The 21,113-nt window shown below is 36.5% G+C and overlaps 1 protein-coding gene across 4 annotated transcripts in view; it reads right to left on the bottom strand.

Annotated features, from left to right (window-relative positions):
* RIMS1 (regulating synaptic membrane exocytosis 1) overlaps positions 1-21,113 on the bottom strand; it is a gene marked incomplete at its 5' end in the record, with an annotated part of 337,770 nt that overhangs the window by 200,275 nt on the left and 116,382 nt on the right. For 3 of the 4 annotated variants that reach the window (XM_081997758.1, XM_081997761.1, XM_081997760.1), the window contains one exon: positions 14,893-15,118. In XM_081997758.1, the coding sequence (XP_081853884.1) occupies positions 14,893-15,118 (226 nt within the window). The remainder of the gene's footprint in view (positions 1-14,892; positions 15,119-21,113) is intronic. The other variant, XM_081997759.1, reaches the window with a different exon arrangement.

The following is a 21,113-nucleotide window of genomic DNA, read 5'->3' as shown; positions in this document are numbered from 1 at the left end:
TTAGACTACCATTAAGAACATCCCAGCAACATACAAAAAATTCCTCCAGTCATGACAACACAACCATCATCTATATGTTCATCTACTTATAGACTCCCAGCAACATCTGCTCATCTCTACAAGTAATCTGTATTTCTCAGTAATACTCAATTTTCTACAATGTAATATCCCCCATCATTTTCACAAAACTCACCTATACAAAGGTTTTGCTATGGGAGTCTGCTTTTTATGGTCAAGTTAATGACAAATCTAATAAATCCTTGAGAAAATAACATTTAATTGCAAAGTTGTCTGTAAACCTGTTGCATGTAAGTTAGTTGACAGGTATTTTAGCTGGAATACTGAAATTGCCCAGAAAGTGACGAAACTTCATCTTAAATAACTTGCAGTTCTTTGGAAATCTCAATCTGGATTTTAAAAAAAAAATTATTAGTTTTTTTATCTGCTCCTTAAGGAAATGCAGATTACATTTTGTGCAGATTTTCACTTAATCTCTTACCAGTCATTAAACAACCAGTAACAGGTATGGGTCCCTATATTAATGGAATCCAAAGAGACCACACAATATATTATAGAAACTTTGTCTGTAGATTTGCTTGTTTGACATATACTGTTCTAACCTCAGTCTCATGTATTACATTTAATAAACACATATATCTCAGGTATATCTACGACAAACTATCCAAAACCCTCACTAATTGCAGCACTGGAGATATATAGATGGAACTATCCATCTGTTAAGTAAAAACACAAAATGCTCCAGAATGCCAAAGATATAGAAGATATAAAAACATAGATGGAAGTATCTTTTATCTAGGACATCGCATTGCTAAAAATACACTGAATTTTAATCCTGGATGAGGATTAAAGTTATTTATTATAAAAAGAGAAATAAAGAGCGAGAGAGAGCACAGATTACATCTAGTCCTCATAATTAATTTGGTCTCTGGAAATTTTTTCTGCTATTTGTCGGTTTCTCATAATGCTCAATAGGTCATAAATCTCATCAAATCTCCCTTGCAGCAAGATCTCTTTTTATCTAAAATCTCTCTGGTTCAGGGGTGAACAAAATAGCCCCAGAATTCAGTTCGCTAGCTTTAGTTCTATTTAGCATCTCCACGTTATTTCATAACTGCTAAAAACAAAGAATTGTGCCTCCGCAGTGTACATAACTGTGGAAATTTTAAATTAATATTAGAAGCCATATTTAGTCAAAAAATCTACATATCCCATCACATGGAAGGAATTTATATGAATGAGTGTCATAATGATTCAAGCTGAAAGATACAAACTCCCAGAAGAAATAAATTAATCAAGAGAAGAATTTCAGGGGGGGAGGGGCGCGGGTAAGGGGCACACTCCGGAGAGCCGAATCAGTTTAAATGGGAGCACCCTCACACGCCCGGGAGTTGGCAGCATACTGGTTTTGTTGTGACCGCAAGGAACAGAGGTAGCCAGAGGCTGAACAAGGGGATTCAGTTAGTTCAGCTGCCAAAACCTAAAATCTTTTAGAGAAGGATGGTAGAAGAAATCTTCTACGTTACTGGTTTCTTTTACAGGAGGACTGTTCACAGATACTGCAGCTGGGCACAGTTTGAAGTAAGGGACAGTCTAGGTTGTCTCATAGCAATAAAACCCAAGTATATCTAGAATACAGACCACTGCTGGAAAAGCTGCATTGCTCAGATGATAAACACTTCACCCGGCGCTGCGACAGGACCAATAGCTCTGACTGGGCTCTTTGGACATCAGCAGTCAGCTCTGCTGGTGTACCATATTCCCTCAGGCATCCCACTGAATAACAAGCTCCTTCAAGCCTCCTGAGCCTAAAGAATGGCTAGGCATTCCCCTGGAGGTCTCCTGCACATTTGCTATTCAGGACCAAAAAAAAGGACCAAAAGTGTCTCCAGTCTCTAGGGCTAAGCTTTCATTAGAACATCAACCAGAAGAGCTATCAAGGTTCATAACTTCTGGGTGAATTAGATGAAAGTTTAGATGGTTTGAAATGTTTGTCTTCTCAGTATGTCCTTGTAAAGTAATCCCTCCCCTTGAGCCATGGCTTGCATTAAACCACTTTTGCAGAGTCTCCCACTGGAGTCCTTTCCCATCCCTGTGGCTTGGCTGTACGTCCTCACATTCTAATTATTCTAAGGCCTCCCTGGGGAATCCTGCCAGCTCCACGCCATGCTCCTGGACAGCCCCCACTCAGGTGCACTCAGTCTCCAATTTACACTGCCACATTATTTTTTTGCATCCCAACTGAAGATTTGGATGACAGAACACAAAAACAACCTCCCTCAGTTTGCCAATAGATGGCACGTCGCATCTGTGGCATTCCGTTCATAAATACGCATGTGAATTTTGGATAAGTTTACATGAAACATTCAAGAAATAGCTCAAAATGATGCATAGGATTCTGACTGACAGATGCCTCCTTGATTGATAGGCTACCTCTGACATGAACAAATGCTGGGTGAGGGTATTAGCCATCTGACACAAGTATACACATTACAAGTTTATCAACAGTAATAAAGGCACTTTTACTTCATTTCCATTTTCAAAGCATTGCACAACATGAATTTGTTTCCAGTGATCAGACTCACTGTACAGATGCACATTGGAAAAGCCGGTTAAATCCAGACTCACCCCACACTTGCGCAGGTAGAGCACGCTGGCTTCCATATTGTCCTCCACCTAACTTGCAGTTCATTAATTTCAAAGAGCTGTAAATCTATCCAATGAAATGAACTTATTCCCTAATGTTTTGATACAATAAATATGTACAAACCAGATTTCAGAGAAGGTAGACATGGACAAATTAAAATTACCTATACCAGTCACAGTCTCTCCAACTGGTATAGCCTAAAGAGAAGAGTCTCATCTCTTTATTCAAAACTTCTGGTTTTGATACTCCAAGATTACTTCTTTACAGATTAAAAAAGATTATATGCAGCGCAACTGAGACACCTAAATGATATATGAAAACTTTTTTTTAAATTTTCAATTTTAAAGCTAATACTATGAAGATACTTTTTCTACATCTTTTTTATTAGCATAGTGCATCTGCTCACTAGTTCTGTATTCCATAGCAGAAAGTAAATAATAGTATGTTTATTATATATGCTATATAGTGGTTCCAAAATATCTAATGATGCTACCCATTTCTGCACTGCTGACAACTAACAAATTAGCCCATTACAGAAATGCAGATAACAGAAACACAGTAAATACAGACAATCTTGCAAAGAAAATCGTTGGCTTAATTTGGAATGCAATAAGGCAAACTGAATTCAGAAATAATAACTGCAAATTTGATATGGCAATGAAAATGCCAGGGCATTTTTGGATTTTAAGATACCATAAAGATAACAGTCTGCTATTAATAGTAGTGAGACTGGATTTGCCTTGTTATCAAATAACAATATCATGTAACAATAAATTCAAAGCAATTCATACAATGAATTAAAGGACTTGAAAAAGTATCACATTGGAGAAAATTAAGACAATTAAATGGTGACTCTGCTTTGCAAACAGTCATCTATATAGACCAATATACACAGATATCCTATCAGTAGCTAACCAACACTGCTCCCAGAAACATCTGGAAGAGATATAAGCCTGAAGTATTTACTGTATAAGGCTTAAATATTTATTATAAGTATAAGCCTTAGTGTTTACTGAGAGTGTTAATAACGAGTCAGCAATAATAATTTGTTTCTAAATAATAATTTGTGTTCCTGGCACAGGAGAAATCCCTCATTAAGCAAATGTTCTATTTAAAATTAGAATTTTAATAGTATGTATCACTATTATTACAGCTATCTACAGATCTTTTTGATGGCACAATCACAAGCAAAAGGGTGATAAAATACTATTAATGTATTTCCAATCTATCATAATCAATAAGTATAAGCAATAAGATGTAGAAAGAAAATTTTATTTCATGCATATGAAAAAATCATTTTAGCTATTTTTTCAATTGACTGATTCTTTTCTCCTAATTTTATAGTATTATATACATATTCTGACTAATCAAGAATGATCAGAATTGTGTCTGATTCAAACTTTTCATGTTGTTTCCTTTCACCTTACACCAGATTACCACATTAATCTATAAGGTCATACTTGTTCTTTTTCAAAACTGCAGTGCACTGAATAGACAGGGGTCAGAATATACTATAAAGTTACAGTTATAGGACTGCATTGATTATATTAAGGTATATGAACACATCATACAGAAAACAGGCCTTTCTCATGACTTCTCAATATTGTGTTGCACTGCTAGCATTTGCTTTCTTTATTATCCTTGTTCTTCTTAATGTGCAACGCATACAACAAACCTCTGATTTCAATTGTTAGAACTTACTTCCTTTATTCTGCTTTTCAATATGTATCTGCAGTTGAAACTAATCGACTAAAAATATTTCCCTTTACACAAGACCCTTATCCCACTTCTTACAGAGATATAGGGCATAGATAAATATATTTTTGATGGAAAAGTGAAAAAACATGTTTCTATATTGTTGCATTTTCTGAAACCAGAATTGTTTTCCAATCCCTGAAATCACCTTTCCCTAGAACTTTCAAATTTTCATGGATCAACGGATCCAGCAAGACCCCAGTCAACACTGTTTATTACTCAATAATGTAACAAAAGGATAAAAAGGGCAACACTTTGCTGACACAAAAGCAATTTGAAGTTTAAAAAAAATTAAGAAGCTGCAAATCTTATTTCACTCCCAGGATGAGGAAACAAAAAATCTTAAGGGAAAGCATTCAAATACAGAAGTGTATACTATCACAATACTTTTTAAATTTAATACTTAAGAATACTTTTTTTAAAGTGTTCTCTTAACCCTTTATTACTACGAAATACACACATGGGGAAAATAACATCAGCCTGGGAAAAGGTATTCTCTTGTTCAACTGAAAACACCTTATAAAACAGACATTCAAAAATTAAGAGAAAGTGAAAATCTTCTCCCAGGAAACATAGGAAATAACATCATTGTAGGACAAGTTCTTACAGAACATAACCATAAGACAACCATCATGCAACACAGCAGAGCAGCCACTGCCATCAGGTATCTGTAGCATTTTGGTTTAATGCAATAAAGAAGTCAATAGCTGGTTTTATGTCTTTTTTTTTCTTTAAGTGATTAAACTTTTCTTATGTATTCAGCATATGTGATTTTGCTTCAAATAACAATTTAAAAGATCACCCAACAGGAAAAAAAAACTAGTTCTTTCCCGTTATTTTTCCCATTTAAGCAGATCTAGCTTATAAGGTACGTTATGTCAGAACTAAATTTGCTAGTATCTTTTACTGTGAAGGCATACCTTTAAAAGTAAAACAGAGTCACTTATTACATTTTCAGCAAAATCAAATCTCAATGTGTACTTTTGGACAAAAAGAAAACCAGAAAAATCATTTCAACATTTTCCATTCTAACTTTTTAGTGAGACTGACCCAAGTCAGGTAGGAAGATGTTCCTCTCTACTTCAGCCCTTACAGCACTGTATTCCCACCTGGGAAAACAAGCTTTAATCACCATGGAGTTCAACGCTGATCTCCCACACCTCAGGCAATGCCTGAGCCCCCAGGATACACAGCATTGCTTCGAGAATGACGCTAAGTCTCTTCCTGCTCTTTGGAAGAGAAGGCGCGGAGGAGACCTTATTTGCAGCCTTCCAGCTAATGAGGGGCTCTAAGAAAGATGAGGACAGACTTTTTAGCAGGGCCTGTTGCAATAGGACAAGGGGTAATGGTTTTAAACTGAAAGAGGGTAGATTTGGACTAGATGGAAGGAAGAAATTTTTCCCAAGGAGGGTGGTGGAACACTGGCACAGGTTGCCCAGAGAGGTGGTAGATGCCCCATCCCTGGAAACATTGAAGGTCAGGTTGTATGGGGCTCTGAGCAACCTGATCTAGTGGAAGATGTTCCTGCTTGTTGCAGGGGGGTTGGACTAGATGGCCTATAAAGGTCTCTTCCAACCCAAAGATCCTATGATTCTACGAGCTTCACTGGACCAAACAAAATGTGAAGTTGATAGTGTTAAAATGATAGAAATACTACATTGAAGGAAACAAAAAGCTTAAATTTAATCTGGTAGCTTTAATTTTTTTTTTCTTTCTGTTTGAACACTGAGCTGAAAAAAAAGTAGTACTTGTTAGTGCTCCTTCTGAAGGATTCAGTGAAATTCTGGAATTCATTTGTCCAAAGTTGTAAGTCATAGAATTATGCCTTAGCAGAATTTAAGGAGATTTTGTTTCAGCTTATAATGTGTGTAGTTACAATGAGGAAATAAGTAACAAAAACGGCATGAAAGGTCCTTGACTCTTTCACCATTTACTGTGCAAGTCAAAAGACACATGGATATGCCAAGCTGTGAGAAGCAAGTTCCTTCTGATGGCCCTGCTTGACTGGGGTGGTTGGATCAGATGGTCTCCAGAGGTTCCCTCCAACCTCAACCATTCTGGGATACTGTGACTGCTAGGGCATACCATATGTTTTTGTCAAGATAAATGGGCATATAAATAATTCCTCAACCGACTTAAATACTTTGAATGATTTACAGATTTCAAAGGTTAAAAAGGTGGTTATAAATGCTTTATCCTGCCCCGTACTTCCTGTATTGGACTATATAGTAGAATGCAAGTATATAGTACACGTATATATTCACTTAGGAAAAATCTATACAATATACGCTTATACATGCACATACCATATATATCTCTCTCTCCGGTACATGAGATTAGGCAAGAGGAGGTGGAATAAAGCTCTTTTTGAAAAGCCTTATTAACCTTTGAGATTTTATGAATACTTATTTTTGTTAATGCAAGTTTTTGCAATGGAAGGAATTATTACACTCAAAGGTATTGCTGACATTAACCAAAAAAAAAATTCAGAATGATTCCCACATTCTTGAATCAGTTAAACTGAAACAAACGTACTGAAAATGCAAGACTAAAAATAAAATAACATGTCCAGTAGTAACACTGCAGGGTATTAAAAGTTTGTTGGTTTTTTTTAAATATATACTCCATTACATTACATGGGGTTTCCAATATTGTTTATGTAGGGTCTCCACAGATCACTGTTACCCAGCTTGCATGCTAACATCAAAAACAGTCAGGAAGGATTCAGGAGCCTTTTATCATGGGTCAAGAAAGAAGGTTGCAGTAGCAATATTTTCTTGGTCATCAACTGCAGAATCGCATGACAAGTAGACAATTTAAGTGTTTGGCTAACAGGTAAACTAAACCTGGATAAACCAAGGAGCATAATCGAGTGCTTACTGATTTAATGTTAATCTAAAGCTATAGGGGAAAAAAAACCCAGCTGTCTAGTGACTTTTCTACAGTCCAGCCACTAAATGAAGTTCTGATCTGATTATCTTCAGAGCAGGAGCACAAAAAAAGCCTGCTTTTTTTGTGTACAAGAAGTAACCAATTATTTTTGCTAGCTGGATACTGAAAAACAGGTGTTAAAGTCAAACATGTTGCGTCAGCAAACTTGGTGAAAAGCAAGATAATTTTAAGGATTTAATTAAATCATTTTAAGACTCGTATTTGTTTGACAGTGAACTAACTTCCCAGAAAGCAGAGGAAAGTGCTCTACATCTTACTTGAGACTGAATTCCTCATTTTCTTGCTGGACTTCTTTTTTTTTCTTTTTTTTTCTCTTTTTTTTTCCTTTTATCTGCTGGAGGAAGCAGTTCTAGGGAGGGATTACCGAAAAGCGGTGCTTCTTTCCTGATGCATACAAACCCCAAATCTTTTAGGAAACAAACTGTGTTGAATACTACAGAGAGAGAGAATTTATGTGCTATCAATTTGCAATTTGCTATGTAATTTTACCTCCTTCTGATTAATTTTTTTTTGGTTCTACAGCTGTATTAGTCAGAACTGACATAAATGAGCTTTTTAATGGACAATTTGACATAAGAGTTCTGCAAAAGGCATGCAGAAACACTCCTGACAATATGGACATTTTGTTCTGACAATATTAACAACTTCTGTTAAAACCATTAGTACATAGCTGAACTGCACAGCGTATGTGCTCAAGTTGTTAAGGCTTAAATTAGCAAGCCATTATGTAAGCAAATTTTAAGCATAATTTAAAGGAACTAAATGACAAACACCCTGTAAAAACACCTGACATACAATTAGGGAAATGTTTCCAAGTTGTCTGTCTTTCAGAGTAGAAATCACTGACATTATACTAAAATGAAAATAATGTCAGTGAAAGCCAAATCAGAAATGTGAATCTCTAGTATTTCAGCACTGATAATCAACATCACTTTCTGCAGTCACATATAACTAAGTTCAGTTAAATCAATTCTCATATATCTAGAATGTATTTTACCTCCTGATTTCCTCCCAGTTGTCCTTTACTTATGTAAACAGAAAAATGAGTAAGAAAACTGCTCTGTTCTGCACAGTTAACACTTCTGCAAAACACAGGACAATCATGACAAAACTATTTTGCATCATTTGCTCTCAGTTCTTTTCATTTTAAATATGATCAAAAATTGTAATCCCAATGAAATCTGTAGCATGGTAGACCGATTGCTGGGGATAAATATATGGCTTACTCTGGAACACTGATCTTCCCCCTAATTCTGTGAATATGTCACACAAATGTCACTTAGTTCAATACACCCACAGCACCTCACAAAATACTTTAATTTTGATTCAAAGAAACAGCATTCGCTCATTCCAGACTACTTTGGTACCCTAAAATGTATCTCCTTTTCTATAAGGAGAAAGAAACAGGGGCGTCCAACTTCCTCTGTCAGGTGTTTACAAAGGAAATGCATCTTATAACCAAGCATTAGGAAAAAGTCTTACAGGAATGATGCAATGAAAAAAGTCATATTTTCAGGTGGTTTTTGCTCTCCAAGGCCGTGGTACCATTGGAGGGAAGAACAGAGCAAGCAGTGGCAGCCAGGCCACCAGGAGGACTGAGCCAGGGCTCTGCCCACTCCTTGCCAAATCACGGAGAAGCACCGGCCGGACATTTTGCTGGCTTCTCCACTGCCCGAACAACCCCAACAGTTCACATCAGAGGCGAGACTGAATGGAATGGAGAGAAGTAACTTAAACCCATGACTATTTTGGCAATTAAAATGCTGTTGTACGGAACAGAACTAGAAGGATCCAGCGTGAAAGTGTAGACACTCTGTAAGGAACTGACAACACGTAGAAAATATTGTGCCAAATTAAAAGCAAGTGGTCACTCCTGCTAGCTTTTCTCTAAGCACCTACATGGCTTCCTTGTGAAATGTTGTCTCACGTAAAATCCTGTACTAATAATATTCAGCTTTCTTTAAAAGCATATGCAAATGCTCGGTGCTCCCAGTGAATAGGTTGCCATATTGACATAACATTGTTTCTGAATACTAAGGTAATACGAAGAAAGAGAAAAGACTTTGTACATCTTACAACTGCCAACTGTTTTCAAACCCAATGGCACAACTACCTAAAAGGGGGTTGTGGCGACATGGGTGTTGGTCTCTTCTCCCAAGTAACTAGTGATAGGACAAGAGGAAATGGCCTCAAGTTGTGCTAGGGGAGGTTTAGATGGGATATTAGAAAAAATTTCTTCACTGAGAGAGTGGTCAAGCATTGGAACAGGCTGCCCAGGAAGGTGGTGGAGTCACCATCACTGGAAGTGTTCAAAAAACGTGTGGATGTGGCGCTTCAGGACATGGTTTAGAGGGCATGGTGGTGTTGGGTTAATGGTTGGACTTGATGATCTCGAAGGTCCTTTCCAACCCTAATGATTCTGTGATTCTGTAATTCTGTGATATTATTACTAACATTATTAATACTGAATATTCTCACTGCACAACTACATTTAAGTCTGATTTGAATAACCAAACTAGCTAACAGTCCTCTTATCTGAAAATGCTCCCATTAAATGTGGTCTGCCTGCAATCATATGAAAGGAGAGCAGGCTTAGTATGAAGTAGGAAGTATGAAGAGCTGACCAATACTCAAAAAACATGGAAGAACTTAAGACACATATTTAGGTATGTGTTTTGGCATATCAGAATAAGAAACACTGAAAGTTATGTGCCCCATTAGCCACTAGGATGTACCAGTTATTCCCAATTAATTTTCTAAGTGTACTGGTGTCATCTCTTGATAAACCTAGGATGCCTACTAACTCACACTACAAGGAATCAGTGTTGTGGGATGTCCTTTATTTTAAAGCAGGAGAGAACATATTAAGTTCTGCTATATATTTTTCAAACAGTCCTTAATACATATAGGTACTTACTTGAAAAGGTCAAGAACAGCTTCAAAGTATTACATTATCTGTACCCCATACAGTTGCAAGGGACCTCTTAAGGACCTAATACATTCCCCTACAGCCACAAGCAACCACATCACATAAATCCTTTCCTAAACTTATCAAATTTAGCCTTTAGAATTTTACTGGGTTATTTTTCTTTCCAGTAAGTCACATGGAAAAATTTCCCAAGGCTTTACTCAACTGATTGCAAAAATCTTTCTCCAAGACAAGAGCATTTATGGCCAAGTTACACCTATTCAGTCTTATGTCTTCACTAGTCCTCTAGTTTGAAGGTTATTCTTATTGTTTAAAATTACTGTACTTCTAGATATCAGTTCTCTACTTCAAGGTATCAATTATAATTGCCGTAGCTTTTGTCCCCCTAATCTCTCTAGTCTTGTCTCATACCAGCAGCTCTCCATTTCTTTGATCAACCTCTGTATGACTCCCTTTGTGCCTATCACAGTTTGTATTTGTCAAAGATGGGTAACACACTGTACACAGCATCCCAGGAGAGGTCTCATTAATACCAATTCTCCAACTCTACAGGAAATACGTCGAATCTAGGTATTCAAAAAACAATATCCTTGAATCTAGGATAATGCTTGACTTTTCCTTGGCTTGGTACTTTGGTAACTCACACTTCATTATCCTTTACAACTGATGCACCGCTAACTTGTAGGAACTTGGTGCATATGTTCTAATATTAATATAATTTATTGTGGTAAAAATTCCTGTGGAGAGAACAAGGTTCATACAAACATGTTTAAAAAGTCTTTACTAGCATTAAACTTACCAAATAAAGAAAGGTTTGTCCCTATATTTACATTAGTCAGAAATGTTGAGCCACTGAAAATAATAAATACTATTTTTCTCATGTTGCTCTCTATAAATTATACCAATTGTTCTGCTTATAGAAGATGTTATTTGCTAGGTCTGTTTTAATATTTTGGAAAGAATTAATTCTATATATTCCATTAGCTTTCAGAGACAGGAACTGCTAAAGCAACTGTACTTTATAAAAAAGTTCCCAATGTTCCTCACACAATCAGGACAAATTATTGGACACTCTTCCTCTGACTCCCATGACTGTTCAGCTGTTAAAGAGATGTAGCTCAGCTTCATCATAAGGTATAGAAGATATTCTCACATAAACTATTATGGTATTTTCTTGGCATATGGAAGTCTGGAGTTCAACACAGCAAAACCTAAACCAAGGCAAGTGCAAACAGTAAGGATATATTTAATTGAACTTAGGACAATCCAAATGGGTCAGGTATGTCTTCAAGACTCATACCTTCAGAGCACTTTAGTGCAATGGAATCTATTTTTGGGATCCCAAATACATTTTTCAAAGATGAACACCTAAACTGTCGCCTCATCAAAGACACAATCTCCACTGCATGCGGACACTATCACAATTTCAGTTATCTAGCAAAGTTTTTGTTCCAAACTAAAGTGTGAAGGATACCTTAAGCATATAAGCAGGTCAGGTGAGGTTCACCTGGATTGCTCTCCAAAACCTACGTGGCTGAATTGTACCTTAGCGGCACTTTCGGCACTTAAGAGCTTTACTGCTTCTGGCCCTACAGAAAACTCTGTTGCAAGTGCACTAGCCTTTTAATACACCCCAGTGGATGCACCAACGATGGACTGCTTTAGCAAGAAATCAGTATCAAGCTGAAACTTCTCTCCCTCTATCCTAAGTGACTTAGATGAACAGAATGGAAAAGATCTGGAAGTCCTGGGTTATTTCAGCACTTTGTTCACCTCTTCAGCACCGCGCAGAAAACAGTGGGATGAAGCTGTAGCAAGTTATATTTCGTGGCCATTTGAAAAACAACCATGCTCTCAGAACACTACTGCCTTAGAAAAAAAATACTGCAATGTGCAGGTGTGATTGATAGAAGTAATCTTCTCTGGGTGTTGCACAGTACTAAATTGCAGGTTACAGCAATGCTATGATGTAAGTCGGGGCATACCATCACTTCATAATACAAGCATAACACCGTCATCCACATGTCAAAAACTACATCGGATTACAATCATTTTACGCTTGTTTCAGCTGAAGTGCCAGCAAAGCTGGATAATTCCCACTACCTAAATCTCCAAGTTAGAAGCTGGAATATCGCCTCTTGCAGACCTGCCTGAAAAGAGGTGGTAAGTGGACATGCACTGCTCTGCTCAAGTACTGCCGCCCCTTCCTCTGCGCGCAAGGCGCAGAGATGAACGGGGAACTACCCTCCCCTATTTCAGTTAAGGCACACGCATTAGTGGTAAATATGCCAGTATTTGATCCTGAAAGTTTTGCAGATTTTTCAAATGCCAACTATGAATTCACAAAGGATTCACTCCATCTCGTTCACTATACTTACGTCCAGTTTTAAGAGGTTACACTTTGCCTATGCATATTATTCCAAATGTAAACCAAAAAGCTGATTTCACAAGAATTCCCTGAATCTCTGCTGCAGCCAGAAGTGAAACACAGCAAGCCATGTAAATCAATGCAAAATTACAATTAAAATACTAAATTAGATTTCCTGAAGCTGATGGAAGGACCTTGCATGCAAAAAGTCAAATTGCTAACCAAATACATTTTTATGCAATACAGCTTTATTACACTTTATTACCTCCACTACTTTTTAGCCTATTAATAATTCTCAGTTCTTAATTAATTTATTGCATTGTCCTAATTTTGACAACAGTCTGGGGTTTCCTTGCTGGGCATCTTTGAAGCGTATGTTCAGCTAGGGGATGGGCAGGGCCTGGGTGTTAGGATTCCTGTTCTCTCCCCCTCCCTTTTGGATGATTTTAAAATTTCAGTTCAGGTTTTTTTTTTGCATTAATATGTTTCCCAGTTAACTAACAACATTATAATAATAAATGATAAAAAGCATGGATTCTAACCACTTTGTCCTCCTTTGGGAAAGCATCCAAGGAAGCAGAATAAAAAGAGAAAAGAAAAAAATAAGAGAAAAAGAATAAAATAGGCAAGTATTAATAGACAGATTTCAAAGAAATGCAATTCTGATAACTCTCTACAAAGAGATAAAAACATAAAATTTTCAGAAAAAAAAGAGCTTCAAATAAAAAGATGACATTACTGCATATGTAGAAGACATGTTTTCCCACCCTAACCCACAGAAGTACAAACCATAGAACAAACAAAAAGCAAGTTACAAATGAATGGACAGTTTTCCATTTCTGTTACTTGAAACGGTGGGTGAAAAATAATTAAAATGTATTCAGGTTTTTTCAGAGTAAAGATAAGCTGTATCATATGCACTCTAATTAACAGTATAACATAACATATCAAAGTAAACTATATTTTCATAGACTTGCTCTAATGACACCACCTGCAGGTGATGCAATGTAATGCATCTACTTATATTAAAATATGAATACATGAAAAATTTTGTCCAATACACCTACAGAATTTTTCAGAATGTATATTTAATTTACTGGACTCACAAGTACATCAGGGCTACGGAAAACCTCCAAAATAAAGATGAAATGCATTTTCTTCTGAGGGTTGTTTGTTGGCTTGGGTTTTTTTTTTGTTTACATGAATTTCAAAAGCCCTATTCAGTTGATATCTAGCTCGAAGAAGGTGAAGAGGCCATAAACTAGTTCCATTGCGAATATGATTATCTGCTACAAAATTTGTTAACACTTTTAACTGAATTTGTATTGATACAAAGAGCATGGAAGCATTTCCCCTACAAAAGACTGGCACGTTAAAGCCATATGAGAAAGTTATCTCATCTCATGATAGATAACAAAACTATTCATGCAATAAAAGGATATTTGCAAAATGTTTTATAACCCACCATAGTCCTAGACGATCAGCCAAAAATAATCACTGGATAATGGTCTTCCAAATATAGATCCTACCACTCATGTACAAGTGAGTAGCCAGTTCCTTGTAAGGGACTGACTGAACAGAGGGTATTTTTGGATACCCTTCAGTTTGGTGGACAGCTACTTCAGCTAACTGCATGAGGATCAGAGGGAGAAAAGTTCATCTACCTATCTATCTCACCTGCCTGAAAGTAGGATACCTAGTCCAGAGTCATCTATAGTTTTACTTTTTAAAAATTAAATTTAATTTTAATTTTAATTTAAAATTTAAAATGAATTGACATAACTTTCTCACTGTGGTAAGAAAAGTGGTTGGGCTTTTTTTCTAACCAAAAAATTGACAGATTTTATGTAAAAGAAATCTGTAAATGTATATGATAGCTCTCTGAAAAAAGAAATCAAAAATGAAATAAGAGTTCAATAAAAATTTATCAATGTGGAGTTGTACTTGAGCAAAAGGGTTTCTTCTTTCATTCCATGAAAAACAAGTATGTTTTCTTCAAGCCATCACTCAGGAGAACTATACACTACAGATTCTTTTTTATTATTAACTCTGTGATTCCTAAGAATCTCCACAATCATTAAATACATTATTCTACCTTATAAACAACTCATAACAAAGTGATGAATGAAACACTTAAGTAAAATGAAGCATGAAATGCCAAACTTAAGGTAAACAATCTGCAGCGTGACAATGTCAAGAAGGCTTTTTCTTAAGAGTACACACCAGAAGACTTACATTGTTTGATCGCAGAGAGACACGACCTCCACAACGAGCACAAAACTTGGTCCGGCAATAAGAGCATAAATGGCCACAACCATCTGCAAACTTTGTTTTATGACAGATTCCACACGTTGGAGCATCATCCTTGTGCTCTCCCTGGTAACGGCGGGCTTCTTCCCCTATCTTTCTTACTTGCTCTTTATAGCTTTCAAATTGTTGATGCAACCTCCTGCATAGATGAGAAAAAAGTTTATATAGCAAGAATCAGAGGAAATACTACTACTATGTATTTCTTTCTTTCAATTTATAACTCTACCTAATATTCTTGGCACATTCACAATAATAAATGTACCTCACCTCATATCAAATACACACTGCACATAGAAGACTGTATAGGAAAATCTAAAAGAAAAAAATAACAGGTGTATGTATTCCTATTAGGTTTACTTCAAAGCTCATGAGCAAATCATTTCACTTCACCAGAAATTGATCCAGTTATAAAAAGATGGAAAAAAATACGCAGTCTTAAACAGAAGTATCTACCATGTACACAATAAAAGCAGAAATAGAATTGCCTAAGTAAATTTGCATTGCTTTTAAATCAACATTATTTATACAGCAGGTGTAATTAAAAAAAATAAATCAATCTTCAGTTACAGTGTCACACTTCTGTTTTCAAAATCTAAATTACTACAACATATAACTTAAACATTTTAACAGGCCCTCTACAATCACACTGGCCCTACAAGAATGTGAGTACAATTTTCTATGCCAAATCTATATATTAACAATCTGTAGTATTCTCTCCTGTTAAGTGTAAGAGACTACATCTGTCTGTTATTGCAGACATTTTTTCCAGATTAGCTGTAGGAGTCTATAGGAGTATCAGCAGGTAAATAGATTCCTAAGATGAAGACGAGTGTTCAAAGAAGTAGCACTTCTCCTCCAGCTGCCCCAAATAACACACAGCCTGACACTGTGCCCACCAGCTGGCTGAAAGCGTCCTGCTACCCAAAAGCCCAGCTTCTAATCACGAGCTCGGGGAAGAGAACTCAGCCCTCTAAGCCTTCACTTCCCCTTCTGTAAGTCAGGAATAATAATTAAATATTTAATGATAAAATCTTTCCTATCATTATGATATTAACTTTGAGGAAAAAGATGTTCTCCTGTTGGTTTCTATGAGATTTTGTTGGCAAGGATGAAGTTTCAGAGAGGAACCAGCTAAAGGTCCAGGCACTTCCAAAAGGGGCAATCCAGCTCCTCTCCTGCTCCTGGCTGCAAGCAGTTACTGCTCTTCAGGCACTGATTTTGACATTCACCAGGTCCTCCTCAGTGAGCTAACCCACGGACCTGAACCGACAGAAAATTAATTCTCCTAAAACAGAAAAAAAAATGTTTTCCCATCATTTTGCTCCTGAATCAGTCTGCTCTGAGCAGGGCACTGGAGACCTGGGAGGAAGGCAGGACATGGGCTTCTGAATCCAGAAACGGAAAGGACCTGTGGACAGCAGGAACACCCTTTTTGCAGCAACAAGCAAGGAGCTCAGCCGTCAATGTGAAACCTCACTCTGAAGCTTAATTACAAGGATCATATTTATTTCAACTCTGTTAACTGTCTTACTACTCATCAAATCATACAAGAAAGAAAAATTTCTGTAGGTGCCCCAGGACAGCACTGCAACTTCTGACCTTTATTTTCATGAGCTTGAGCAAAGACCTCAGATGACAGCCTCAGTGGGAGGGTCCAGTAGGGCACGTTTAACAACTCGGGTTTTTCACCATGCTATGTGGAACCTACAGGTTCTTCACCCACATTTTCAGATGTTGCTTCAAATCTGCATCTCCATGGATAACATTAAAAAAATCATGAACAGATAAATAGGATAGAAACAGGGAATCTTGAGTTTAAAAATGGTAAGAGTAGGTGTGCTGTCTACAGAGGTCTTGATGATATCCTTCATCTCCGCCGGCTCTGAGCTACCTAATTGCTTAATTAGCATTGAGACTTACACCATTTAACCCATGTACTTCTACTGACACTATTCCATGTTTATGTGGGATTTTTTTTGTGTATGTGTGATGAACTTGTTTTAACTTTTAAGATATAAGTAATCAGTGTTACTTGTATGAAATACTGTTTTGGTGAAGTGGATATTTTTACTTTAAGATGACATTCAAGCCTAGAAAAACATAATTCAACTTCACTAAGAGGAATCATGGTAAAACACACATATTCCATTTGGACAGGAATATCACTGCTCCTTAACTACATAAATCAACCAGCACCCACACTAAAAAGAATGACTTGATACGGGCACGTTCTAGTGGGGATGCAGCAACAGCAAAAGCTACAAAGCCAAATAATCTATTCTCCCTCACTACAAACATGATGCATTGTACTTAATGCTTTATGCTAATGAAAAACTTGGCAGAAGCAGAAATGGGGGTTTTTTTGTTTTATTTTTATTTTTTACTAACCTTCTTAAAAAACCTTTGCAGTATTGAGTAAGTTGAGACAAGTGGGTCAAAAGAATTAGGCAAAATACCGGAGAAACATAATACTTTTGGCAACATTATTGGATTACACATATGATTTAACTTATCTTACACAGCTGCTCACTTATAATGCATAAAAACAACTGAAGACATTCAGGAATTTCCATAATAACCAGCTTAAAGAATGCAATAAAATAATGGAGAGGTTTGTAGGTAAATTTATTATTATATCAAATATTCTATTAAAAAATGGAACCATGGAAACTAAATTCAGTTCCCCTTTCACTACAGCAAGACTTAAAGCTCTGGCTCTTTACTAACTTGGAAAGGGAAGATAACAGCAAGCACTGCACCTCTTCCTGTTCTTTTCCAATTAGTCTGCATCTGAATTTTTTTGATCTTGGATGAAGCTTACGAAGTGTATTAATACAATGATGTTTTGCTCTTCTGTGTGCACAAAGAGGCAGATGGACGTACTAGCACCTAAGCAAAATTTAAGCTGCTACAGAAATATATACAGACAGACAGCATGGCTTCACCAAGGGCAAGTCCTGCCTGAAGGCCACAACCTAGTGGCCTTCTATGATGGAGTGACCACATCAGTGGACAAGGCAAGAGCTACCCATGTTGTCTGTCTGGACTTGTGTGCTATAGAGCACATTTTCATCAGATGCAAGGGAAATATAAGTCTATTAAATACTCCTAAATGTAAACAAGAACCTAAAGGTTAGGTTAAAAACTGCATAACAGCTTGTAATATAAGGGCTTGGAGACCTCCAACAGAAAGCAACCAGGCTACTATGTAAGAGAAATATGTGCACATATCCACACCATTTTTCATCATGCACCCCAAAATTCAGCTAGTTGTACTACTGAGGTCATGGCATAGTCAAAAAGGGGAGGTTTTCTTTCCCACTCAGGCATCAAAGACAAAGGAAGGGAAAAACCAAAACAAAGTATTAGAACAAAACCATAGAGGAAAACATTCCAGGACTTAACACTGGACATGTATAAATCAGAATGAAGACGTTTCATAGAAACTTTCCTTCAAAAGTGAAAAATAGAGGAGGATGAAGATGGCCAGAAGGAGCAACACACTGCAAGTGTCCTCTTCTTACAGTCTTCATGCACATCAGGACACAAGTATGAAATCTAATTCATTCAGATTTTATACTACCTGTTAATAAATGATAAAATCACCTTCCAGATGTGTTCTGTAACAACTCAGTAACAAACACAGCAAAATTCAGTATTTTGTTTTAAAATGTTGACCAGAAAAAAATCTACCAACTATTCTTCTTATTGAAATTAATATTTATGTTTGAAATTGGTATCTTCAACAGATTTCACTGAACATATATTTTACCGTAGAAAAAGAATTCTTAACTGCAAAAAATACCTTCCGATAATACTAGTTTGTAAAAGCTCTGTGTTGTTCACTGTTTGGGGTTTTTAAGGTGATGACTTTAGAAGACAGTGCATAAAAGTTAATGACCATTATTGTTACTCAGTTTAAATGTCCATTGATGTGAAACTGCAAATCTTTGATCCCACCTGAGACAAAATGTATTTATTTTCTGTTCCTTAAGATTTGATCCTTTAATCCACAAAATCTATCAGCAGCTGTTGCGTAAGAAAATAAGTAAGAACTGTTAGACACAAAATTTGAATTCATTAGAAAAACATCCCTCCAGGTGTAGATGTAAGAAAACATTAAAATCCTCATAAGTTTACATATTTTACATATTTAACATTGTATCATTAATATTTTTATATTTGTATATTTACATTTTAATATTGCTGAACTAGATCTAAGTCCCTTTATTTTTGTTCTGTATCATCCTAGTCACATTTAGTTACATCTTACACTTCTTGCTTAATAGATCTACCTTCTTTAACATATTGTCTCAACGTAATAAAACTTGGTGTACCTCCAAGAGCATCTCTTTATAACATTTATGTATGAAACTTCATCCTTTGCTAGAAACACAGAAGTGTCTGTATCTTTGGAACTGGCTTCAGTACTGCTCCACCTTCTATCATGTAGTAAACCCACTTACCGGGCAGGAAAGACCTCTCCACACATAGGATTAAAAACATTCTCCGCTTCGTGGAGAAACAATACGAAAAATATCTACAAATGCAACAATACATTTGAGAATATAGCACCGAGAAGTTAGGAAACTTGAAGGATAAGCTTCCTCCAACAAGATTATGGCCATACTTCATTTGTGCAGACCTCGCACCACTCTTAAAACAGCTGCATCTACCTGCATAAGCTGGATCTGCTGGTGCAGGGACCTGATGTTCCACATTCACACAGGTCGCATGCATGTGTGCGATCAAAAAAAGATCACACAATGGGTGAATCTTTGGGCACACCAGATCTCATATGACTAAAAAAATACCTTCTGTTGCTAAAATTCTGGAAGAGACTGAGCTACTTGGTGAGGCACACCACAGCACCATGGCTATGACTCAATTGCTGGACTCTTAAGCATTAGCCTCAGTACTGTACCACATAGACATGAGATGTTGGCACCACCAGTGGTAATGCAAGACAAGAACCAATACTGAGTTTTCATATGTACACTGAAAGACTTAACCTGTTTACTTTTACAGTAGGACAGTACAACATATATTGAGTTTTCTAATTTGGATCTTTTTTTCCTCAAGAAAATGTGGTGGGTTCCTCTAACCCTTTTTCTTCAAAGGCATTTCACACAAAAAAGGCTTTAGCTGTGTGTCGTACATGTACCACATTTTCATTTGGATATGCAATATTTTACATTGACAGTGTAAACTAGTAAAAAAAAATGTTGTTGGGTTTTTTTGAGCTGGCCCAAGCTGTATATTTATACTGCTGCAATCATCTCCACTAGGCAGATATTACAATTATGATCCAAGAATGTAATTTTTGATTAACAGACTATGTTATCGCTTTTTGCTGGTTTACTTTTAAATTCCTATAGTGTATACCTATCTGAAATATTTGCACATACACACTGAAGATTAAAAAGTGACAAAGTGCTGCACTTGCATATGTATGTTCTGTCTGCACAGATTTTCTAAAAACGCCAAGGATTTGGGTCACCTTTATGCAGTTACATTTTACATGACTTGTAAATGTAGTACGAAACTCTATTTTTTTCACTTACTTAAAAATCCAGCAGATGGCACTACAGATTGCACGTTTACCCTCCCAGTTCAACTCAAATGATTCAATCTTGGACTCTTAAACACCTGATTTAACATTATAAAAAAATTATGCCCTGTCATGAGTTCATGTTAGTAGAAAAACTGCCACCATTTAAGTGACATAGCCTTATGTAACTATCGACCAGCGGCTATTGCATGTATGAAAAAAACTTAGTAAAATGCAGTACTTTGCCTGGTTCACCCATGCCACAAAAACACATCATCACACAGGGCTTAGACAATTTTTTTCATAAAATAAGTGAGGCTTTTACCAAGTTCTGTTCTTAGCATTCTTTTTTATGGTAAATAAAACAAAAATAATCCAGAAATGCAAACCCACATTTATTTCCACACATTTTCTTCTTCTGTAGATGTACGAAAGATTGACACTTCATTAACATGATGGTAGGGTAATGCATTTGGACAAAACAAGCAGAATTCTAGCGCTTCTGGATATTTAATATGCCCATGAAGGCAATAGCTAGATCTAAAAACCTGTAGACAAACTTCAGGTGGCTACGTTGAAGCTG

This window comes from Phaethon aethereus, assembly GCF_964289735.1.
Source record: "Phaethon aethereus genome assembly, chromosome: 3".
In the NCBI taxonomy this organism is placed as follows: domain Eukaryota; kingdom Metazoa; phylum Chordata; class Aves; order Phaethontiformes; family Phaethontidae; genus Phaethon; species Phaethon aethereus.
The sequence above is the reverse complement of the archived record's forward strand: the minus strand, read 5'-3'. Positions and strand labels throughout refer to the sequence as shown.